At 47.0% G+C, this 17,676-nt stretch overlaps 1 protein-coding gene across 11 annotated transcripts in view; it reads left to right on the top strand.

Moving 5' to 3' along the window:
- Window positions 1–17,676, top strand: part of LOC143528313 (myosin IXB) — a 56,410-nt gene that overhangs the window by 10,200 nt on the left and 28,534 nt on the right. For 9 of the 11 annotated variants that reach the window (XM_077023990.1, XM_077023994.1, XM_077023995.1 and 6 more), the window contains exons 2-11: window positions 4,177–5,076; window positions 12,210–12,304; window positions 13,908–13,970; window positions 14,230–14,329; window positions 15,198–15,298; window positions 15,993–16,122; window positions 16,399–16,488; window positions 16,600–16,716; window positions 17,106–17,240; window positions 17,506–17,627. In XM_077023990.1, the coding sequence (XP_076880105.1) occupies window positions 4,237–5,076; window positions 12,210–12,304; window positions 13,908–13,970; window positions 14,230–14,329; window positions 15,198–15,298; window positions 15,993–16,122; window positions 16,399–16,488; window positions 16,600–16,716; window positions 17,106–17,240; window positions 17,506–17,627 (1,793 nt within the window). In that variant the 5' untranslated portion in view covers window positions 4,177–4,236. Of the gene's footprint in view, window positions 1–2,176; window positions 2,288–2,919; window positions 2,936–4,176; window positions 5,077–12,209; window positions 12,305–13,907; window positions 13,971–14,229; window positions 14,330–15,197; window positions 15,299–15,992; window positions 16,123–16,398; window positions 16,489–16,599; window positions 16,717–17,105; window positions 17,241–17,505; window positions 17,628–17,676 lie in introns of those variants that run through there. The other 2 variants (XM_077023989.1, XM_077023991.1) reach the window with 2 other exon arrangements.

The following is a 17,676-nucleotide window of genomic DNA, read 5'->3' as shown; positions in this document are numbered from 1 at the left end:
CCCCCCCAATCCCTCTGATGCTAGGCGAAGCTCAGCTAAAGTAAACATAACATTTTCAGATCATTGCAAATGAGATTTCCTTGAGCCGTTCATGTCGGCTTCTAGATTGATTGGAGAACCTGACCTGTCGTGTTTACTCTTAAGTAGCTTGTTTCTTTGTTTGCCATTAGTAGAAAGCAGGAGCTCGGGTAAGTAGCCTTTCTCTATCTTTATCTTTCTTTCTAAACTGAGGATTTTGTTTTGTACTCCGAAATGGGCTCAGACATTTCTTCGGACTCCAGTAATTATCCTAAGATGAGCACTTTAGCACTTTAAGGTTGTGCTAAGGCAGTGCTCTTCAGAGAGGCGGTCGGATAGATCTGACGCATGCCAGCTTGTCCTGGAATGATGAGGCTTGTGTTTGTTTTTGTGGTTGTAGAGCTTTTGCGTGTCTCAGATTTGTGTCGATTCTGATTGTTGTGGTCAGTTGTAGCAGAGTTTGAGGATCTGCTTTACTTTCAGAAGATTTTCCTCCTGAGAAATGCCACTGGCAGAACTGAAAGGATATTCTTAAGCAACAATTTTTTTGTTGTGGTATACATTTTGTTTAACATATCTAAAGTTGTAGGATAATAACAGCTTTTTAAAAACAAAGCAAGAAAGCCTTGTAACTGCTTTTGTGAAAGGAGCTTCATGTCTATCATGGTAACTGAAGTAAAAACCATCCTGGGCGTCTTGCATCCAGCAGCTGTTTGATATCTCTTTATCATTTTTAACCGATCCTTCCAGCTAGCATCTTTTTTATTTTATGTTAAAAACTAAAGAAGCTCTTTAGTGATTTCCTCCAAATGTATTGATTAATGTCTCGTACACTCCTCAGTTGGCCAATTTTCCCATCTGAAAGCTCCATTAATATTTTTGAGACTTTCAAGAGCAACTTCAACTTAATTTGGATCAATAGAAGCTTCCAAATGTTTTGAGTTACCCCTGCTTTTCCCCAGGAAGTTACTCCCATACTTAAGTTTATAGTTAAGGCAAACACACACAGTTTTATTCAGTTTTCATAAAACTGGCCCACAGTCAAGACTAAATCTAATAATGCATCAATGAAAGGATAAGTTGAGTTGATTTGAAAGCTAGGTCACTGCAGGCAGGCCCGTTATTAAGAACATACCATCTTAAATTAACTAGGACTTTTAATTCTTAATTTTTTCTCTACTTTTCTGTATTCACTCCAATTCTTTATACATTAGTACAAATGAATGAGAATGTGGCATTTATTCTCCCCAACCCTGGAGAAGCGCCTGAATCTGCTACCAGTTACGTTATGGCTGGATGGGACTGTCTGAGTATTGCAGTGACACCCCCCCCCCCTCCCCCAACAACCCCCCCCCCCCCCCCAACAATAGTGCACCAGTTCCAGATTATAGAGGGAACAGTCATGGGGCTGATTTGCAAAAATGGGATGCAGTAATATGTCTGTTAAACTGTGTTTTAAATGAATTTGCTCTAAATTAACTGGTGGACTTAAGTGGAAGAGGGCTGGTTCTTCGTGTAATTCGGTTAAGTGTTTCCTTAGAGTGCTGTGTTAGACTGAGACAGAGAGAGATGGAGGCACACAGATGTTCACTTTGGATTATACTGGATGTAACAGTCTGTGACATGAACCATTAAACTGTAGACACGCATAATTTTTTATCACTGCTGTCACAGTGCCTGGTATCGTTTGCTTGAGAACTGTTATTGCCTCAAAATCACTTGATGTGGTACAGTTTCCTCCTGTTTCTGTGATGTAGTATATGGGTTGGATGGAGACGTCATTGTAGCCTTCAGTCAACTGCAGCGTGAACTAGATGTGTTTCACTGTTCAAGCATTATGGCAATGGATTCATTTGAACCCAATTTCTTCTTTTATTTGTATAATGGTCTTGGACCAAAAGGATAAGAGATGAGGGAGTCTTTCAGAGCCTCTTGACACTTGTGATTGTAGTTCACCGATGCGTTCAGGACTGTGGCCGCACGTCATAATTGAGGCCTGCGAAAAAGTGACTCCGTCTAGTGCCAAAACATGTTTTAAGTCTTGCGTGTTTGGTTTTGCTGAGCGGTCAGCTGATCTGCAGTCAGTGAAGATGTCTCTTCCTTCCTCACCAGGCTTGTATATCGGCTTTTTTTTTCTGACTCGTGCACTTTTGAGTCATACGTTGCAGCTAGACATGCTTGCAGTTGCTTTGAGGTCAGTTGCCTTGGAGGCGAGTTGCCTTGGTGAGGTCTTTGAGCGTCTTTTGATCGCCGAAGCGGCTGGATTTTGGTAAGGCAAATCAGTTTTGTGTTGAAGGTTGAACTCCTTTGATATGGTTGTGAGTTTGGTCAGGATAATGCAAACAAGGCTGCTGTAGGGGGACTCGCTTAGAGAGCTGGGTGAATCACTAATGGCGTGCAAAGCAGATTTTCGTAGCGCAGTAACTGTTTTTTAAGGTCGCTGTCATAAATTGTTAGCTCATTTTCCACTCGCCTCAGATGTACTCGGTTTAGACACGTTTTGTATCCACATTTTGCTGCTTTACTTTTTCTTAGGAGCTACAAGGCTACAAATACTCACTGATAAGCATCATGTGCACTAAATGCTGAATCACACACTCGCCTCAAACCGCATTGAGTTGTTGAGCAATCGTGAAGAATCCTTCCCTCTTTGGGTTCTGACACTGTGAGATGCACGTTTATCTCTAAAAAAGTACTAGCAGTCCTTTTATTTTTGCGGTGTCTCTCCTACGTAGCTAATTTGCAGTCACGGCATGAACAGGAGGCGGGGCTTAAAAGCAGAAACGGAATCTTTGGCTTGTAAGACTGTTCTGATTTGATGTACATATTTAGTATGTTAATTTTCTCCATTAACAGGAAATTGTTTATGTACAAATGCCGTTATTTGGCTCCATGAGGTCTTGTGATCTTATGTGAGGTAAGAGCACAAGTTCAGTTTATATCGGCCTAGTGACTTTCACAAAGATGCCTAACAGTTAAGAAAATAAACTCTTCTCACACTTCTCCCTCTTTCATTTTGCCTGATGGTTTGCTAAGTTAGCCCTGTCACACCATGGCAAAACTCGTTTATATACTAAACGCGTCTTACTAAAGTTTTTGTGATTTCCTGCCTTCTACTTACAACTGGATTTTAACCCCTAACGTTTTGTTCTTTATTTGATGGTTCACACTGTTGTTGTGTGTGTAGTTCAGGTTGCTATGTCGATTCTGACCCTGGTGATGTAAGGGCGTTGTGGCTTGCTTTCTTTCTTTCTTTTTTTTTTGCCTTTTATTTATAGAGAGGTCGCGTGTCGTCACTGTGGATGAGGGGGCTGCTCGGGTGCCGGCCGCAGCATGTTGCCTGCAGCTGTCTGACCACAGCTTCCTGCCCTGCTCTGCTGTTCCACCAGCACTGTGACCGCCGCTGGGGGGCAAACGCGGCGGCCTGGGCGGGGCGGCTCGGACGTGGGCGAGGGCAGGAAGACCGGGCCGAAGCGCTCACGGGCTCACTGCTCCGTCCGTCCTGCCCTCGGGTGGTGGCGTGGTGTTTTTAAGCCCTGTGGCGTCTCACGTGGGCTACGTCTGAACGGAGCAGGGACGTCTGCAGGCCAGATGCTAGATTCCAGTTCTGTTAAGGCCATTTATGGGCCGCCGCTCAGTGGTGATGAGACATGGGGCCCGGTAGGTCCTTCAAGGTCACACTGGAGGACTCTGGTTACTGCAGGAGCTGCGCTTGGTGAGATGGTTGTTGCGTTGTGGAACTTCTTTAATAGTGTAGACAGGTGGGGATCCTACAGCATGATCTGGTTGAATCATTGTCACAGAAATATAGATGTGATCTTAGCTACTCAAACTAGCATGCTTGAGTTTCCCATTCCCTCGTGATTATCGACCTTTATCAAGGATTCTGCGTACCAAATGGTTTGTCGGTGTTTTTTACCGTGTTCAGTGTGTTCGTTCCACATGATTTCATTCAGTTTGCTGACTGTTTCACATAAAGAGACTGCAGGTATAATTTCTGAAACCTCATAGTACAGTAATAATTGTGGTTTTGTGATCCAACCACATAGATTCTTCTCAATGTCCAACCAAGTGATGTTTGTTTGTTTGTTTTTATTGAGACTTCAACTCTACTATCGTGTTTAAGCCTGAGTAACGTGTGTGTTTCCACTTACGCAGGTGCTAGATGGTGAGTCCGAAGGCCGTGCGTAATGCTGAAACGACTCGCCCAGAGTCAGAATGAGTGTCACGGATGGCGACGGGCCGGTTAGCCAAGATGGACGGGCCTACGTCCTCCAGATCTACCCGCGTCTCTCGCTGGAGACGGCCACGTGCTGCAAGCTCCGCGTCCGCAAGGAGGCTACGGCGGCGGCCGTCATCCGGGACGTGGCGTCCTGCCTGGGTCTGGACGGGGCGGGGTGCTACGTCCTGGCCGAGGTGAAGGAGAGCGGCGGGGAGGAGTGGGTGTTGGAGGCCACAGACCTCCCCGTGCACAGGGTCCTGCTCTGGCCCCGCAAGGCTCAGGACGAGCACCCGCAGAGCGACGGCTTCTACTTCCTGCTGCAAGAGCGGAACCGCGACGGCTCCATCCGCTACGTCCACCTGCCCGGGGCGGCGGGCACAGAGTCGGACGCCCGACGGCTGGCGGCCCGCGGCTTCCTCCCGCCTCGCCAGGAGGACGTGGACGACCTGTGCAACCTGCGCGTCCTCAACGAGGACACCATCCTGGAGAACCTGCGCAGACGCTTCCAGAAGAAGAAGATCTACACGTACGCCGGCAGCATCCTCGTGGCCATCAACCCCTTCAAGTTCTTGCCCATCTACAACCCCAAATACGTCAAGATGTACGAGAACCACCAGCTGGGCAAGCTGGAGCCGCACATCTTCGCCATCGCGGACGTGTCCTACTACGCCATGCTGCGTAAGAGGGTCAACCAGTGCATCGTCATCTCCGGCGAGAGCGGCTCGGGCAAGACGCAAAGCACAAACTTCCTCATTCACTGCCTGACCGCCCTCAGTCAGAAGGGCTACGCCAGTGGGGTGGAGAGGACCATCTTGGGAGCAGGCCCTGTGCTTGAGGTAGGACCGCCGTCACTTAGCCACCCCGCTTTCTTCTAGAAGTTTCTACTGAACTCTCCAGCAGACCCATGTTTTAACCCTGTTCTGGCTCCCTGCGACTAAGACAGGTATCGCCTTATCTGGTCCTGATATGTTGGAAGCAGGAACAGGACATAAATGTGGGCTTTTTGTCATTGGTTTGTTCTGGTGCATCACTGTAGCAGTACACGTCTCCCTCCTCTCATCCTTCTGTGTCCAGGCCTGGACGGTTATAGTACTGTACAATTCATTTGTCTGCTCAAACGCACCTAATTTTCTTCAGATTATTGGTTATTGGTTCAAGATTTTGGTCATGAATGCACCAGCATTCTACCTACAGTGCATACTCATAAATGTATATATTTATAAAGATAACCTTGGGCTTTCATGTGGTTTTGCTTGACAGACCATATATCTGACAGGCCTTAACTTGCTTTTGCTGGTCCTTAATATATTGATTTGTGGGGGAAAGTAATTTGATTTCATACTGTGGAAGCCCAGGCAGCAGGTGCTGTGTGTCGAGTGCCGTTAAGTGCAGTTTGTAATCTGTCAATCTGGTTATGAACGCATGGTCAGCTTGCACATTTTAGGTTTATTAGATTGTGCATCCATTACTGCCTGGTGTGCCAAGGAGACTTCAGCCCGTCAGACCTCGGACGCGTGTCTGACCTCCGATTGCTGTCGTGCGGCTTGACCCTCAGACTTGACTGAAACTCTCCAGTGAAGCAGCTGGTCTACTGGGTTCACAGCCTCCCCTACACCCTGGTTTTCCCACAAGGCCTTGCAGCGTACAGGAAGAGCAAGGTGCAGCTTCCTGTGGCCGCCAACTTTGCCTTTGTCTGTTGTTCGAAAGATCACGTGTTCCGCGTTCAGACTCTCATTTTGTGCAGTTGAGCCCATAAAGTCTTAAGAGGTCTTAAAGTCTTCTTATATGTATCCATCACAAGCTGCTTGGTCATATCCCTCCCCTCAGATTGTTGCCCCAATATAGTGAAACCCAAAACAACCGATGCTATCTGCTTCTGAGTAAAATGGGTCTGTGTTCTGAAAATTGGTTCAGAAAGCTGTCTTCATTATCAAGAGTTTTCTGTATTGTCTTTCAACTTTAGCCTTGGTGCAGAGTTGTCACAGTTTCTAGTTTCTTTACAGCATGACTTCCCTCTCTCTCTCTTTCTCTTTCTCTATTCCCTCTGTCACAATAAACCACCCAACGTAGTTCCCTTTTACAATATTCAAATGAAAGACGCCTGTCAGATCCCCTGTGAGAGTCTCTCTGTGTGCGGTTTGGCCAGGGCCACAAGTCCTGTTCCCCTCTGTCAGCATAGTCGGTGTGCCTGGCCAGGTCAGCCACTCACCTCCCAAAAAATCCCAACTTCCTCCACGCTCAAGGTCCGAACCAGCCCAGGACCAGCGCCCCCTACAGGGACCAGCGCCCCCACCGGGACACGCAGGGCTGGTGCAGTTTTCCGTATGTGAGATTGAAGGTTTAGTGAAACTGGGAGAAAGAGAGAGGTGATAAAAGCGAGTCCCTGGTGAGAGAGGCCTGCTGGTCGTGTGTTGTGTGTTCATGGGGATTTCACTGCCTGTGTCACTGCAAAGTGACTCGGTTACAAAGTAGCTTTAGCATTTGTTCTCCCACTACATCGTGCTAAACCTCCTTTGTGCATTTAGTGTATTTCAATCCCCACATGCCTAAAGTATAAGTGACAAATGAATACATGCTCCAGATTGTCTTTATATACTACTGTATATAACTTTAACTCATGATTGGGTGCAGAGATGCAAGACCAGTTCCTGTTTGCAGATTAACCTCAAACTTACAATTTAGTATTAACATACATTTAGGTGTTAGTTTTCTTTTCAGCATAGCTGGGAGCTGCGTTTACAAATGCACACAGCGCTGCTGGTTACTGTTGTGTTTCAGTTCTCTCTCTCTCGCTATTGTTAATAATTGTTCATTCTCTCTCTCTCTCTCTCTCTCTCTCTCTCTCTCTCTCTCTCTCTCTCGCGCGTGTGTGCAGTTTGGCTGTATTTTTAATAAGAGGCATGTTGCATATCCTTCTGTGTGGGCGAAGACTTTCTGGGACTGAAGATGTTCTGGGATGAGGGAGGGAGGGAGGGGTAGAGAGAGGGAGGGAGGGGTGGAGGGAGGGGGGGATAGAGAGAGGGAGGGAGGGGTAGAGAGAGGGAGGGAGGGGTTGTGATGGCGGAGGCATGACCGACCTGGGCCTCCATCCCCGTCAGCCGGGCTGACCCTCTATCGCTGCCTGCGATCTGCAGTAGTGAGTCACCCCCATGGCTGCCAAGTTCACGCCCAGAAAGCCTGTCAGAACTAAAAGGCCAACTGGCAGAGACTAGAAGCAAAGGTCAACTTTAGGCGCATTATTGACGATAAAGATATCGGTGACTCGGGATGGCGTGGAGGTCTTCCTGGTTGGGGACTTTTATGTCCCATTATGTTTCGCTCTGTTTCTGTTTTGCTTCATGCACACCAACAGCTTTTTAAGACGCGTTCCAGCCAGAGTTTAGAAACGGTACCGTTGCACTGATTGTTGTACTGTCGCAGTGAAATTGCGGGCCTGGTATGACTGTTACCGTTGCAACTTGCACAAGACTTTCAAAATAAAGAGAGAAGCTGGCCACAGATCCTGCTGCAGTGAGCCGACAGGTTAGACGGGTTCCTGTATATTTTCAGTTCTTCACCAAACCTGTGATTTTACTCAGCAGGTGTAGGGCTTGCACAACTTGGTAAAGGAGGACGGTGTGTAAACATTCACGCAGTTAAGCGCATTCCAGTGTTTTATATTAATTTCACTTTAAATTTTCATTTCACTTAATTGAAACATTCCATATTCTATAAAAGTTTCACAACCTGTAACACACACAGCGTTTATATTAATTTCACACATTTACAACCCTTGCCTCTGTCTAACAAAAATGAAGAGGAAAACACTTTTTAGTGTGTACAAGGATGGCGCTGTTTGTTAGAGCACTTGGTCTTTCTAGGTTTGTCAGAGGTACTCACTACCTGAATGAGCAGCGTTATTGACTGACTGGAATTGAGAACAAGCAAAAAAAAATTGGTTTGTTCACTGCAGTTGTGGTTTTACATCAAATTTACCAACACATTTAATTATATCAGTGCTTATGCAATTTTTTTTGCTGTTTCCTGCTAAATGCTAACGTTTCGTGTGATGCTGTGTGCCTCTGTTCATCATCTTAACGCCTAAATATTTTTTGAATATTCATATGTCCTGTGTAAATGCGTGAAACATTAGTCTAACTACTGCAGGCTGAAGAGAGAGCCTTTTCTAATATTCTCTGTGTTTATCCCTGACCCCATTGCTCTACTTACTGTGCAGTGGTCAACTTCATGGCCCAAATTCACTCCCGAGTCTTGCTGCCAAGACAACGTGGTCGCCGCTGTCTTTAATACAGACCTGAAGCTGCTGCCAAAGTCAGAAGAATTACACAAGAAGTAGTTTTACATGGCTCTTGTAAAATGTCCACCGTAATACCACAGAACCGGTCTCTCTGTCTGTTTCTGTAGTGCATGTGCGGTAGACTCTTCTCATGATGACAGAACCAGGAGAAAATGGGCGTGTGGGTCTCCAAACATACCTTGGTGGCCGGTAATATAACTAGATGGCCTAAAGAAGAGAATGTGTGAACACTGTATTCTCAGAAAGATGCAGCGTTGTACATGTGCAGCACTGTATTGCAAAATGTGAAGGACTGGTCTCCTTGGCCTGTGTGTGTGTGTGTGTGTGTGTGTGTGTGTGTGTGTGTGTGTGTGTGTGTGTGTGTGTGTGTGTGTGTGTGTGTGTGTGTGTGTGTGTGTGTGTGTGTGTGTGTGTGTGTGTGTGTGTGTGTGTGTGTGTGTACAGCGGTACTGTAGCAGGACTTCCTGTAGGGCTGGCAGCCCCTGATCTCCAACAGAAAGGGTTTTTTTTTTATTATTATTATTAACAGGAAGTGGTAGCCGTGGAGAGGTCTCTCCCTATTGGCCAGTCCTGGCCATGGACTATAGAGAGAAACTTTTCAGGAAGTCCAGAAAATTGAATTAATTATTTTTCCTTCTACCTATTGTAATCTATGTGCTGGGGTTTTCACTCCGTAGGACGAACCCATGATACATGACCCGGGCTTGTGATGTTGACATGTGGGGGATTATGCAAAATAAACACATCAGCAAAGCGCTTTTGTTGTTTTTGCAAATTCAGGGCCCAGTGGCAGACGTAGCCTGACCCAAGTGTCTCCACCTCCTGCAGGCCCAGTACAGAACTTCTCCCTTGTCATCTGGCTGCAGGAGAGTGTGAGGAGTGTCCCAAATCTCCTGCTTCGTCTTCCATGTCTGAACCCGCCAGCGTCGGCTTGTTTCACTTAGGAATGACACCTGTGTGCTAAGCATGTAAGGGAACACTAATGAAATGGCCAAAGTCTCCTTACATCATGAAACTCCCATAAAAAAAAAAAAATCTGTTGCATTGTGTTCATATAAAACCTCTCTAAACTTACAGTATTACGACTGGTAAGTTTGAACTTAAAAACATGTCCACAGCAACATTCCTAAACGCTAAAGAGCTTTCGTTGCAAACCCCACGTGCTAAAGCTGCGATCAGCTGCGATGGGCTCTTGTTTTATTTTGAATTATTCGTTATTAACCCGTGACTCCATTCTCAATTGGTGCCTAAATTCAGTGGCACCGTTTGTCCCAGTACTGGACACCGTCCCTCAGACCCTGGACCGTGCTGCCGGGCAGAGGCCGTCTGGACCCGTGGCCAGGGCGACGTTGCTCGGAGGCGCAATAGAAACAGAGCTATAATTAACGGTCATGTGAATTCCCTGTAGTTTTATTTGCAAACAGTGCTGCTCCCGTCTTGTTCAGTGTGTTTCATAATGGGACCTTTGTTACTGTGAGCCACATTGTGTTGGATGTGCGTGGTTCTGGTTCTGTTGGAGTGACTGGTCCCGCTGGGTGCCGGAGGACTAGACCCGCGGTCCCGCTACCACAACCATCTGCTGCCTTCCACGGTCAAATGTTCCCGCCCTGCCTGGAGCTAATTAGAAGCAGTCCCGCCATAGACTCTGCTCGGAATTATGGGTCGAATCGAATTTCCAGTGTTGCTCCTACATCCTGATGGGGAGTGTGTGGCTTTGTAGCGGAGAGAGCTTCTCCCTCTGCCCTCTGGTTTCTTTTTCGCGCATCCCAGCAGAAAAGAGGAGGCGTGCTGCGTGGACTATTACGAAACGCGGACGAGGTATCTCCTTTCTTATGGCCTGTTTAGGGTAGCGGCCGTGCCATTTCCGCATACCCCTTCACTTCACAACCAATCACAAACACTCTGGAAGGGCATGTCAGAATCTGAATGATTCCTGTCCGGGCACAGAATTCTACCAGCGTCATGTTGACACCCAACCTCCCCCCCCCCCCCCTCCCACCAGCTTACATCTGTATATATTTCAGCCGTTTTAGGCCATTTCTCTTGTGCCCTGAGAAACGGGTCAAAGGTTTGCTGTATGGAATCTTAATCAGGTTACTGCTCCTCCCTGTACCAACGCCATCTTAAAAGCAAACTAGAGTCCTGTTTGCTGCTGTCTGGCACAATAGCGCCCCTATTTGTGATGCACAGGGTGCTTTGGCCAGCGGCGGGACCTTTTGTTGCCTGTGCTCGGCAAACAGTGATCCCCATTGAGACCTGCGTCAGGCCTCTCGGCCCCCTGGCTGAGGTTGGCATTTGCCTGGGGGCGGGTCTAAGCACCAAGACCCCATTAATCAGACGCTGGGTTAGTGTCACTGCCTGAACTGGACGGACACACACATGCGCCATAGCATGGTCCGATTTGCTTCTTTCTCCCACCTGCAGCTTCACGTGTGTGTGTGTGTGTGTGTGTGTGTGTGTGTGTGTGTGTGTGTGTGTGTGTGTGTGTGTGTGTGTGTGTGTGTGTGTGTGTGTGTGTGTGTGTGTGTGTGTGTGTGTGTGTGTGTGTGTGTGTGTGTGTGTGTGTGTGTGTGTGTGTGTGTCCATCGCTAAATTAATCCACTATTGCTTTTCTTATGTTGCATGCCGTTTGTACTTATGTATGATTATAAATGTGCTGCTTTTGTGTGACTCCTCTTAAAAATACTACACGTGATTCGCTCCCATTTCTCAAACAATCGTTTGAGAAATTGGGCCAAGTTTATTTTGAGAAGTGGTCTCATTCCATGCAGGTTTTTGCATGTGAACCGTGTGCTGATATGCTTTGGAATGTGTCCGTTTCAGCAAAGCACTTCTGTTACTCAAGTTTACATGATTTTGTGATGTGAAACAGTTTTGAGGTTTACACTTTCAACACGTTTTCTCCATGAGGCTCAAGTGTGATGTAAATTCATCAAATACTAAACACTTATGTACAAACCAGGGCTGGAGCAGTAGATTTTAGTAATCATTTTTCTACCAATCACTTCATGGATGAGTAATCTGAAAAGCAATATTTTTGCTTTATTAAAGACTAATAGAAAATGTACAAAAGAGAATTTGGCAGGTCTCTTATCTCAAGATATTGCTTACACACCATATAATCTCTGTCAAAAAGAAACTGACAAGAAATTGACATAAATCTCTGTCAATTTAGTGCATTTAATTACCATAGTACATTGAGTTTTAAAGAAAACATTTTCAAAAACATTTCAAGATATGAGCAGAACATCTTGGAATAAATACATTATTTTGCCAAAACTTGTGTAGCAATGGTAAGATCACAAAATATTGTAGGTGGTGCTCTGGTTATGTAAATGAGGTTATATGACAGTTTGGTTTACACACATTGTTTGCTGTTTCCCACACCTTTAGAGTGCACTCCGTGGCCCTCAACACTGGCGTGAATACAGTAGCTAGATTTGTCAGATCACTGAACAGTTATTTACCTCCCCTTACGTAGATGGTCCATTTTTTTTGCACTAATTAGATGTGTAGTACTGTAGACGGAGTGCTAGCACAGTCAATAAAGAGTAAACACTGTGACTCTAAAGCAGTACTGGTGTAGCTTTGAACACCTAGCTTGACACGTGGGACATTTAAAACCTTTTGTGAATGTGCATTTCTCATTAACCTTATCTGCTCTTTCTTTAGGCTTTTGGCAATGCAAAGACGGCCCACAACAACAACTCCAGTCGCTTTGGGAAGTTCATTCAGGTCAACTATCTGGACAGCGGAGTTGTTCGGGGGTGAGTGTGTTGTCAGTTTCACAGCTGTGTGGTGAGGAGGGGTGTGCTTGGAACTGAACCGTACGGGACCGGTCAATCCCACGGGACAGTTGAGGCCAAATTCTGCAGCATGGTGACTTTCAGGGGAACCGGCTTGAGCAGCTGAGGACTATATTACTGCACAGACCATAGGAAGCATGTCACCATGTAAAGGATGTAAAGGGTTTGGGTTTTGTTTGTTTGTTGTTTCCTCCCAAGACCCTTCCTCCTGCCCCAGTGCTGTGGTTATTATGCAGATCAGAGAGAAATGACATTTCATTTCCTTCTTTAACCATGAGAGAAGCTGCCTCACTAGAAATACGGAACAAATTCAGACTTGTGCAGTGGTGGTGGTTCCCATATTTGTTTTTTAAAAATTTCCCTTTTTGTGTGTGTGTGTGTGTCTGATAAGGTGTGTATGATGACTTTGGCCACATGCCATCCGATCATTGTTTTGATTCATTACTTATCATCATACCTCACTAATCCTACTATACAAATAGTGTCCGAACCTCCAAAGTTCTGTTTTTAGAGACTGTAGTCCACACATTGATGACAAAAATGAACAGACTTTCATAAGAATCAAATTGACCAAGTAAAATTGAGTAAAAATAAATAAATTAAGCCTCTTTATTGTGGATTGAGCTGGAGTAGTGTTGTTTTGTACCTCAGGTCTGTGAAAGTTGTTGTTCTTTTGCCCGTGGGGGGGGGGGGGGGGGGGGGGGGGGGGGGGCAGCTTCTCAGCAGTGGGTCGCGTGGGGATCAAGTCTGCTCGGGTCCTAAGGCTTTGTCATAAAGTCTCCCTCGCACAATACTCACAGCTGCCATTGTGCGCAGTGCACGTGTGAGGATGGTCCACAAAGCCGGGCTGTGCCAGAACGCATACGGCAGCCAAGCAGGGTCAATAAACCAGACACAAAAAGCTGGCCAGCTTGAGAGGATGCTTTCACACACCTCATTGTTCACGCAGGCCCTGGCAGGCGAGCCCTCTCCGCTGACGAGCACCGCGCAAGTGGACACACTATCTGTGGCCTTTGTTCTAGAAAGCCTTTGTGTTAGATTGACACTGTGTGTAAATGGTGTGTAAATGTTTTCGCTCTTCTGACATGGTGGCCAGTTCCTTAATCGGACGCGCTCCCAAAACTTTCTAGGACGTTTTATTTTGCTGGGTACGGAACCAAAAATAATCTAGACATGCTGTCTGCCGCTGTTTCATATTTTTAGATATGAAAAAATGGGCAATGGGAGGAAGGGAGAGAAGTTGAACTTGTTCTTGTTCATACTTAAGCCCTTTAGAAAAACACACACACACAAAAAAAACTTCGTCCTTTTCTTTCAGCACTTTGAACCAAAGTTATGTTGCCATGGGCATTAGAGGCACTTTGCCCTGCAAGTCTTTGTCTGGCTAGCAGTATTGTTTAGGCCATCTGTCTATTAGGACCAGCTGTGACCCAAAGGCCCAAACGGTCTCCCCTATCCTGCTCCATCTCACATGCATCGTCAGTTGACAGGCGGCAGGCTGATCTCTCCACAATCTAACGTTTTGGCCTCCTCCTCCTCCTTCTCTTCCTCCTCCTGTCTGCAGGGCGGTGGTTGAGAAGTACCTGCTGGAAAAATCCCGCCTGGTGTCCAGAGAGAAAAACGAAAGGTAAACCAAAATGACTTGTATTTAAGTGGCGTATACTTGGCATGTACCTCATACAATGCATGGCAGAAAAGTGCACACGTTTTCTCTTGAATGAATTTGTATGAATGTGTGTGCGGGCCACTGTGTTAGTGCAGGCAGGTCAGGGTCGGGTCTTTGTGTTGCTCAACACTCTTTGACGGACGGGGTCGGGCTTGGCGTCACTCCCAGGGCCTACGGAGAGAAACCCCAGCACTCTGATCTTGCTCTTTCTCCTGTGCAGGAACTACCATGTGTTCTACTACCTGCTTGTGGGGGCGTCCGAGGAAGAGCGCAAGGAATACAAGCTCCTGCAGCCAGAAAACTACCACTACCTCAAACAGGTGAGGAGGAAGAGTAGTACTACCTCAAACAGGTGAGGAGGAAGAGTAGTACTACCTCAAACAGGTGAGGAGGAAGAGTAGTACTACCTCAAACGGGTGAGGAGGAAGAGTAGTACTACCTCAAACAGGTGAGGAGGAAGAGTGGTGGTACCTCAAACGGGTGAGGAGGGCACTACATCATACAGTTGAGGATGAGTACTTCCTCAGTCGGGTGACGATGAGTAGCACTACCTCAGACAAGTGAGGAAGAGTAGCACTACCTCAGACGGTTGAGCTCAGTCTGCACAGGGCACGTCTCTGACTCTGGTGTAAAGGGATGCATTGTGCTGTCATATTTAAGACCTTGTCTCTGTTTTTCTGTACAATGTCCTAGTATGTTATTAAAATGGCAAAAGTGGAACACGCATGTAGTTATGTGCCAGCAATTGTTGCCTTTTTGAGTTATTTCAGTCCTGTTCCTCTGGAGCAGTGTGTCCCAGTCCTGGACCAACCCTGCACATACAACTTAGCTTGATGGTCGTCAGGTTGTTTAAAGGCCTTACGATGAACAATATCCATGAGTCATCCATGGCTCTTTAATATGGATATCTGGAAAAACCAATAGTCTCAGTTTATCACATGTAGTATGACAGAATCTAGGCCAGCCTGGTCCCAGGAGACAGCAGCCAGTGCTTATTTGTTCTCTCCCTGCTCCAGTTTCACCCTGGGGTATTTAAGGGCAGGAGCTTGATGACTACCTGCCTCCGCTGTCTTAGGAAATGGAGCACAACAGAAATGTGGGCTAGCTGTGCTCCCAGCGGTCAGGATCTAGGGCGGATTAGTGCCTAGTTCTGAAGCTCTGTCCTCTTATATTCTAACCCCCTCCCAGCAAAACTTTACCATAGAAGACGCGGACGACCTTCGACATGACTTTGAGAGGCTGCAGCAGGCCATGGAGATGGTGGGCTTCCTGCCTGCCACTAAGAGACAGTAAGTGTAACGTACAGAATGTCAAACACACGAGATGTTTCAGCTTTTTCGTCTTCAGTCCAAAGGTTGTGGAAAATGCACTGTGGTATATACATGTCCTGTGATACGCAATTCATGAATATGGAAAAACATGGCAAGGAAAATTCTCGCCAGGTCTTGTTAGACGTAAGCCTTCAAGCAGTGAAATACCATTTAAAACCCCACAAAATGACTGGCCAGCTCTACAACCCCGCCCAGTTTGACTCCCACACAATGACTGGCCAGCGCTACAGCCCCGCCCAGTTTGACTCCCACACAATGACTGGCCAGCGCTATAGCCCCGCCCAGTTTGACTCCCACACAATGACTGGCCAGCGCTACAGCCCCGCCCAGTTTGACTCCCACACAATGACTGGCCAGCGCTACAGCCCCGCCCAGTTTGACTCCCACACAATGACTGGCCAGCGATATAGCCCCGCCCAGTTTGACTCCCACACAATGACTGGCCAGCGCTATAGCCCCGCCCAGTTTGACTCCCACACAATGACTGGCCAGCGCTATAGCCCCGCCCAGTTTGACTCAGCAGTTTCAGTAGCTCATGTGCTACATGCCTTGATTCCCAGTGTTTACATTGTGTTATATTGGCTAACACAGAAGTGCGAGTGAGTCATGTGGGTTTTATGGACTCTTCTAAACACCACCCTGGCCCTCGCAGGATCTTCTCCGTCCTGTCGGCCATCCTGTACCTGGGCAACGTCACCTACAGGCGCAAATCCACAGGACGGGACGAGGGGCTCGACGCGGGACCTCCAGAGGTCCTCGCCAACCTCTCAGACCTGCTCAAGGTGACCGGCAACCTCCAACGAAAAATGTGTATTTCTTTTCTCAATGTCATGAAAGCAAAGATGAACGATAAACAGCGTTTAAAGGGACGCGCGGGTGCACATCCTCGTGGAAAGACGACGGTTATTAACAAGCGTCGGTCTCTCAGTCCCACACTGACTGAATATTAGTATGTTCAGATCCAGCAAACTATGTTTGAGGAAGTTACAGTGAGTGAGTGTGTGTGTGTGCGTGTGTGTGCGTGCATGTGTGTGCGTGCGTGTGTGCTTGGCCTGCAGGTCAAAGAGGAGCTGCTGATCGAGGCCCTCACTAAGAGGAAAACAGTTACAGTGAATGATAAGCTGATCCTCCCCTACAGCCACAGTGAGGTAGGCTAGGCTCCGCCCACCGCCGGCTCTCTCTCCTCACCCTGCAGGCTGCCGTTGGGAACCTAACCGTCTTGTGTCTGCCCCCCCCCCCCCCCCCCCCCCCCTCCTCAGGCCATCACAGCCCGGGACTCCATGGCCAAGTCTCTGTACAGCGCCCTGTTCGACTGGATCGTGCTGCGCATTAATCACGCACTGCTCAATAAGAAGGACATGGAGGAGGCCGTGGAGGTGAGGGCACCAGCCGTCTGCTGTCTGCAGGCCACATCACTCTCACCTTGAACTGTGCTGCAGCTGGAGCTATTTATAGATGGAATAATTTGCTTGGTTGTTGGGTATTGTTTGTTTTTAAGGATTTCTTAGAGTGATATGCTCGATGGTACACTCTGCTATTAAAATCGTGGAAAATGTGGGTTTTCAAGGCAAATTTAAAAGAATGAATAGAAAATTTGTAATGACAACCACATTTAGCCAAGTTTCCAGTAGCCCTAAAAATTGAACAAATAAATTCTTTCAGCAAGGACTGAATGTTTTCTCCTGGTCTGGTCTACCCGTCCCTCCATCCATCCGTGTGTTCATCCATCCATCAGAACGGTTGTCCTATTCCTTCTCTCCTGCAGTGTTTGTCCATAGGCGTTCTGGACATCTTTGGCTTCGAGGACTTTGAGACCAACAGCTTTGAGCAATTCTGCATCAACTACGCTAATGAACAGCTGCAGTATTACTTTAACCAGCACATCTTCACGCTGGAGCAGGTCAGGCCGTTTCTCCACACCTGCGCTCTGCCACAAACCCATCTTTGGCCATTTCTAGCTTATAGTTGAAATATGATATACTTCTGCCCTGTGTCTTCATCATTCTTTAATGATCCCTGATGTTTTGTCCTTTCGTGTTTTTCTTGGATTTACGAACAGCAGAAACTTCCTAAAGTCTCCACAAGCATTGATCATTAAAACCACATGAGTAGTTTGTGGTTTGTTTAGTCTGTTTTGCCCTCGTCATGGTGTTTTGCGTCTGCAGGAGGAGTATCAGGTGGAGGGCATCACCTGGCACAACATCGACTACACTGACAACGTGGGCTGCATTCACCTCATTAGCAAGAAACCCACTGGCCTCCTCTATTTACTGGACGAAGAGAGCAAGTATGAGCACAGTGGTCATTTGTGTCTACACGCCACCATCTGTGTCCCG

The sequence above is a fragment of the Brachyhypopomus gauderio genome, chromosome 12, assembly GCF_052324685.1.
Source record: "Brachyhypopomus gauderio isolate BG-103 chromosome 12, BGAUD_0.2, whole genome shotgun sequence".
Lineage (NCBI taxonomy): Eukaryota > Metazoa > Chordata > Actinopteri > Gymnotiformes > Hypopomidae > Brachyhypopomus > Brachyhypopomus gauderio.
Note: the sequence above shows the minus strand (reverse complement) of the source record. Positions and strands in the feature narration are given on the sequence as shown.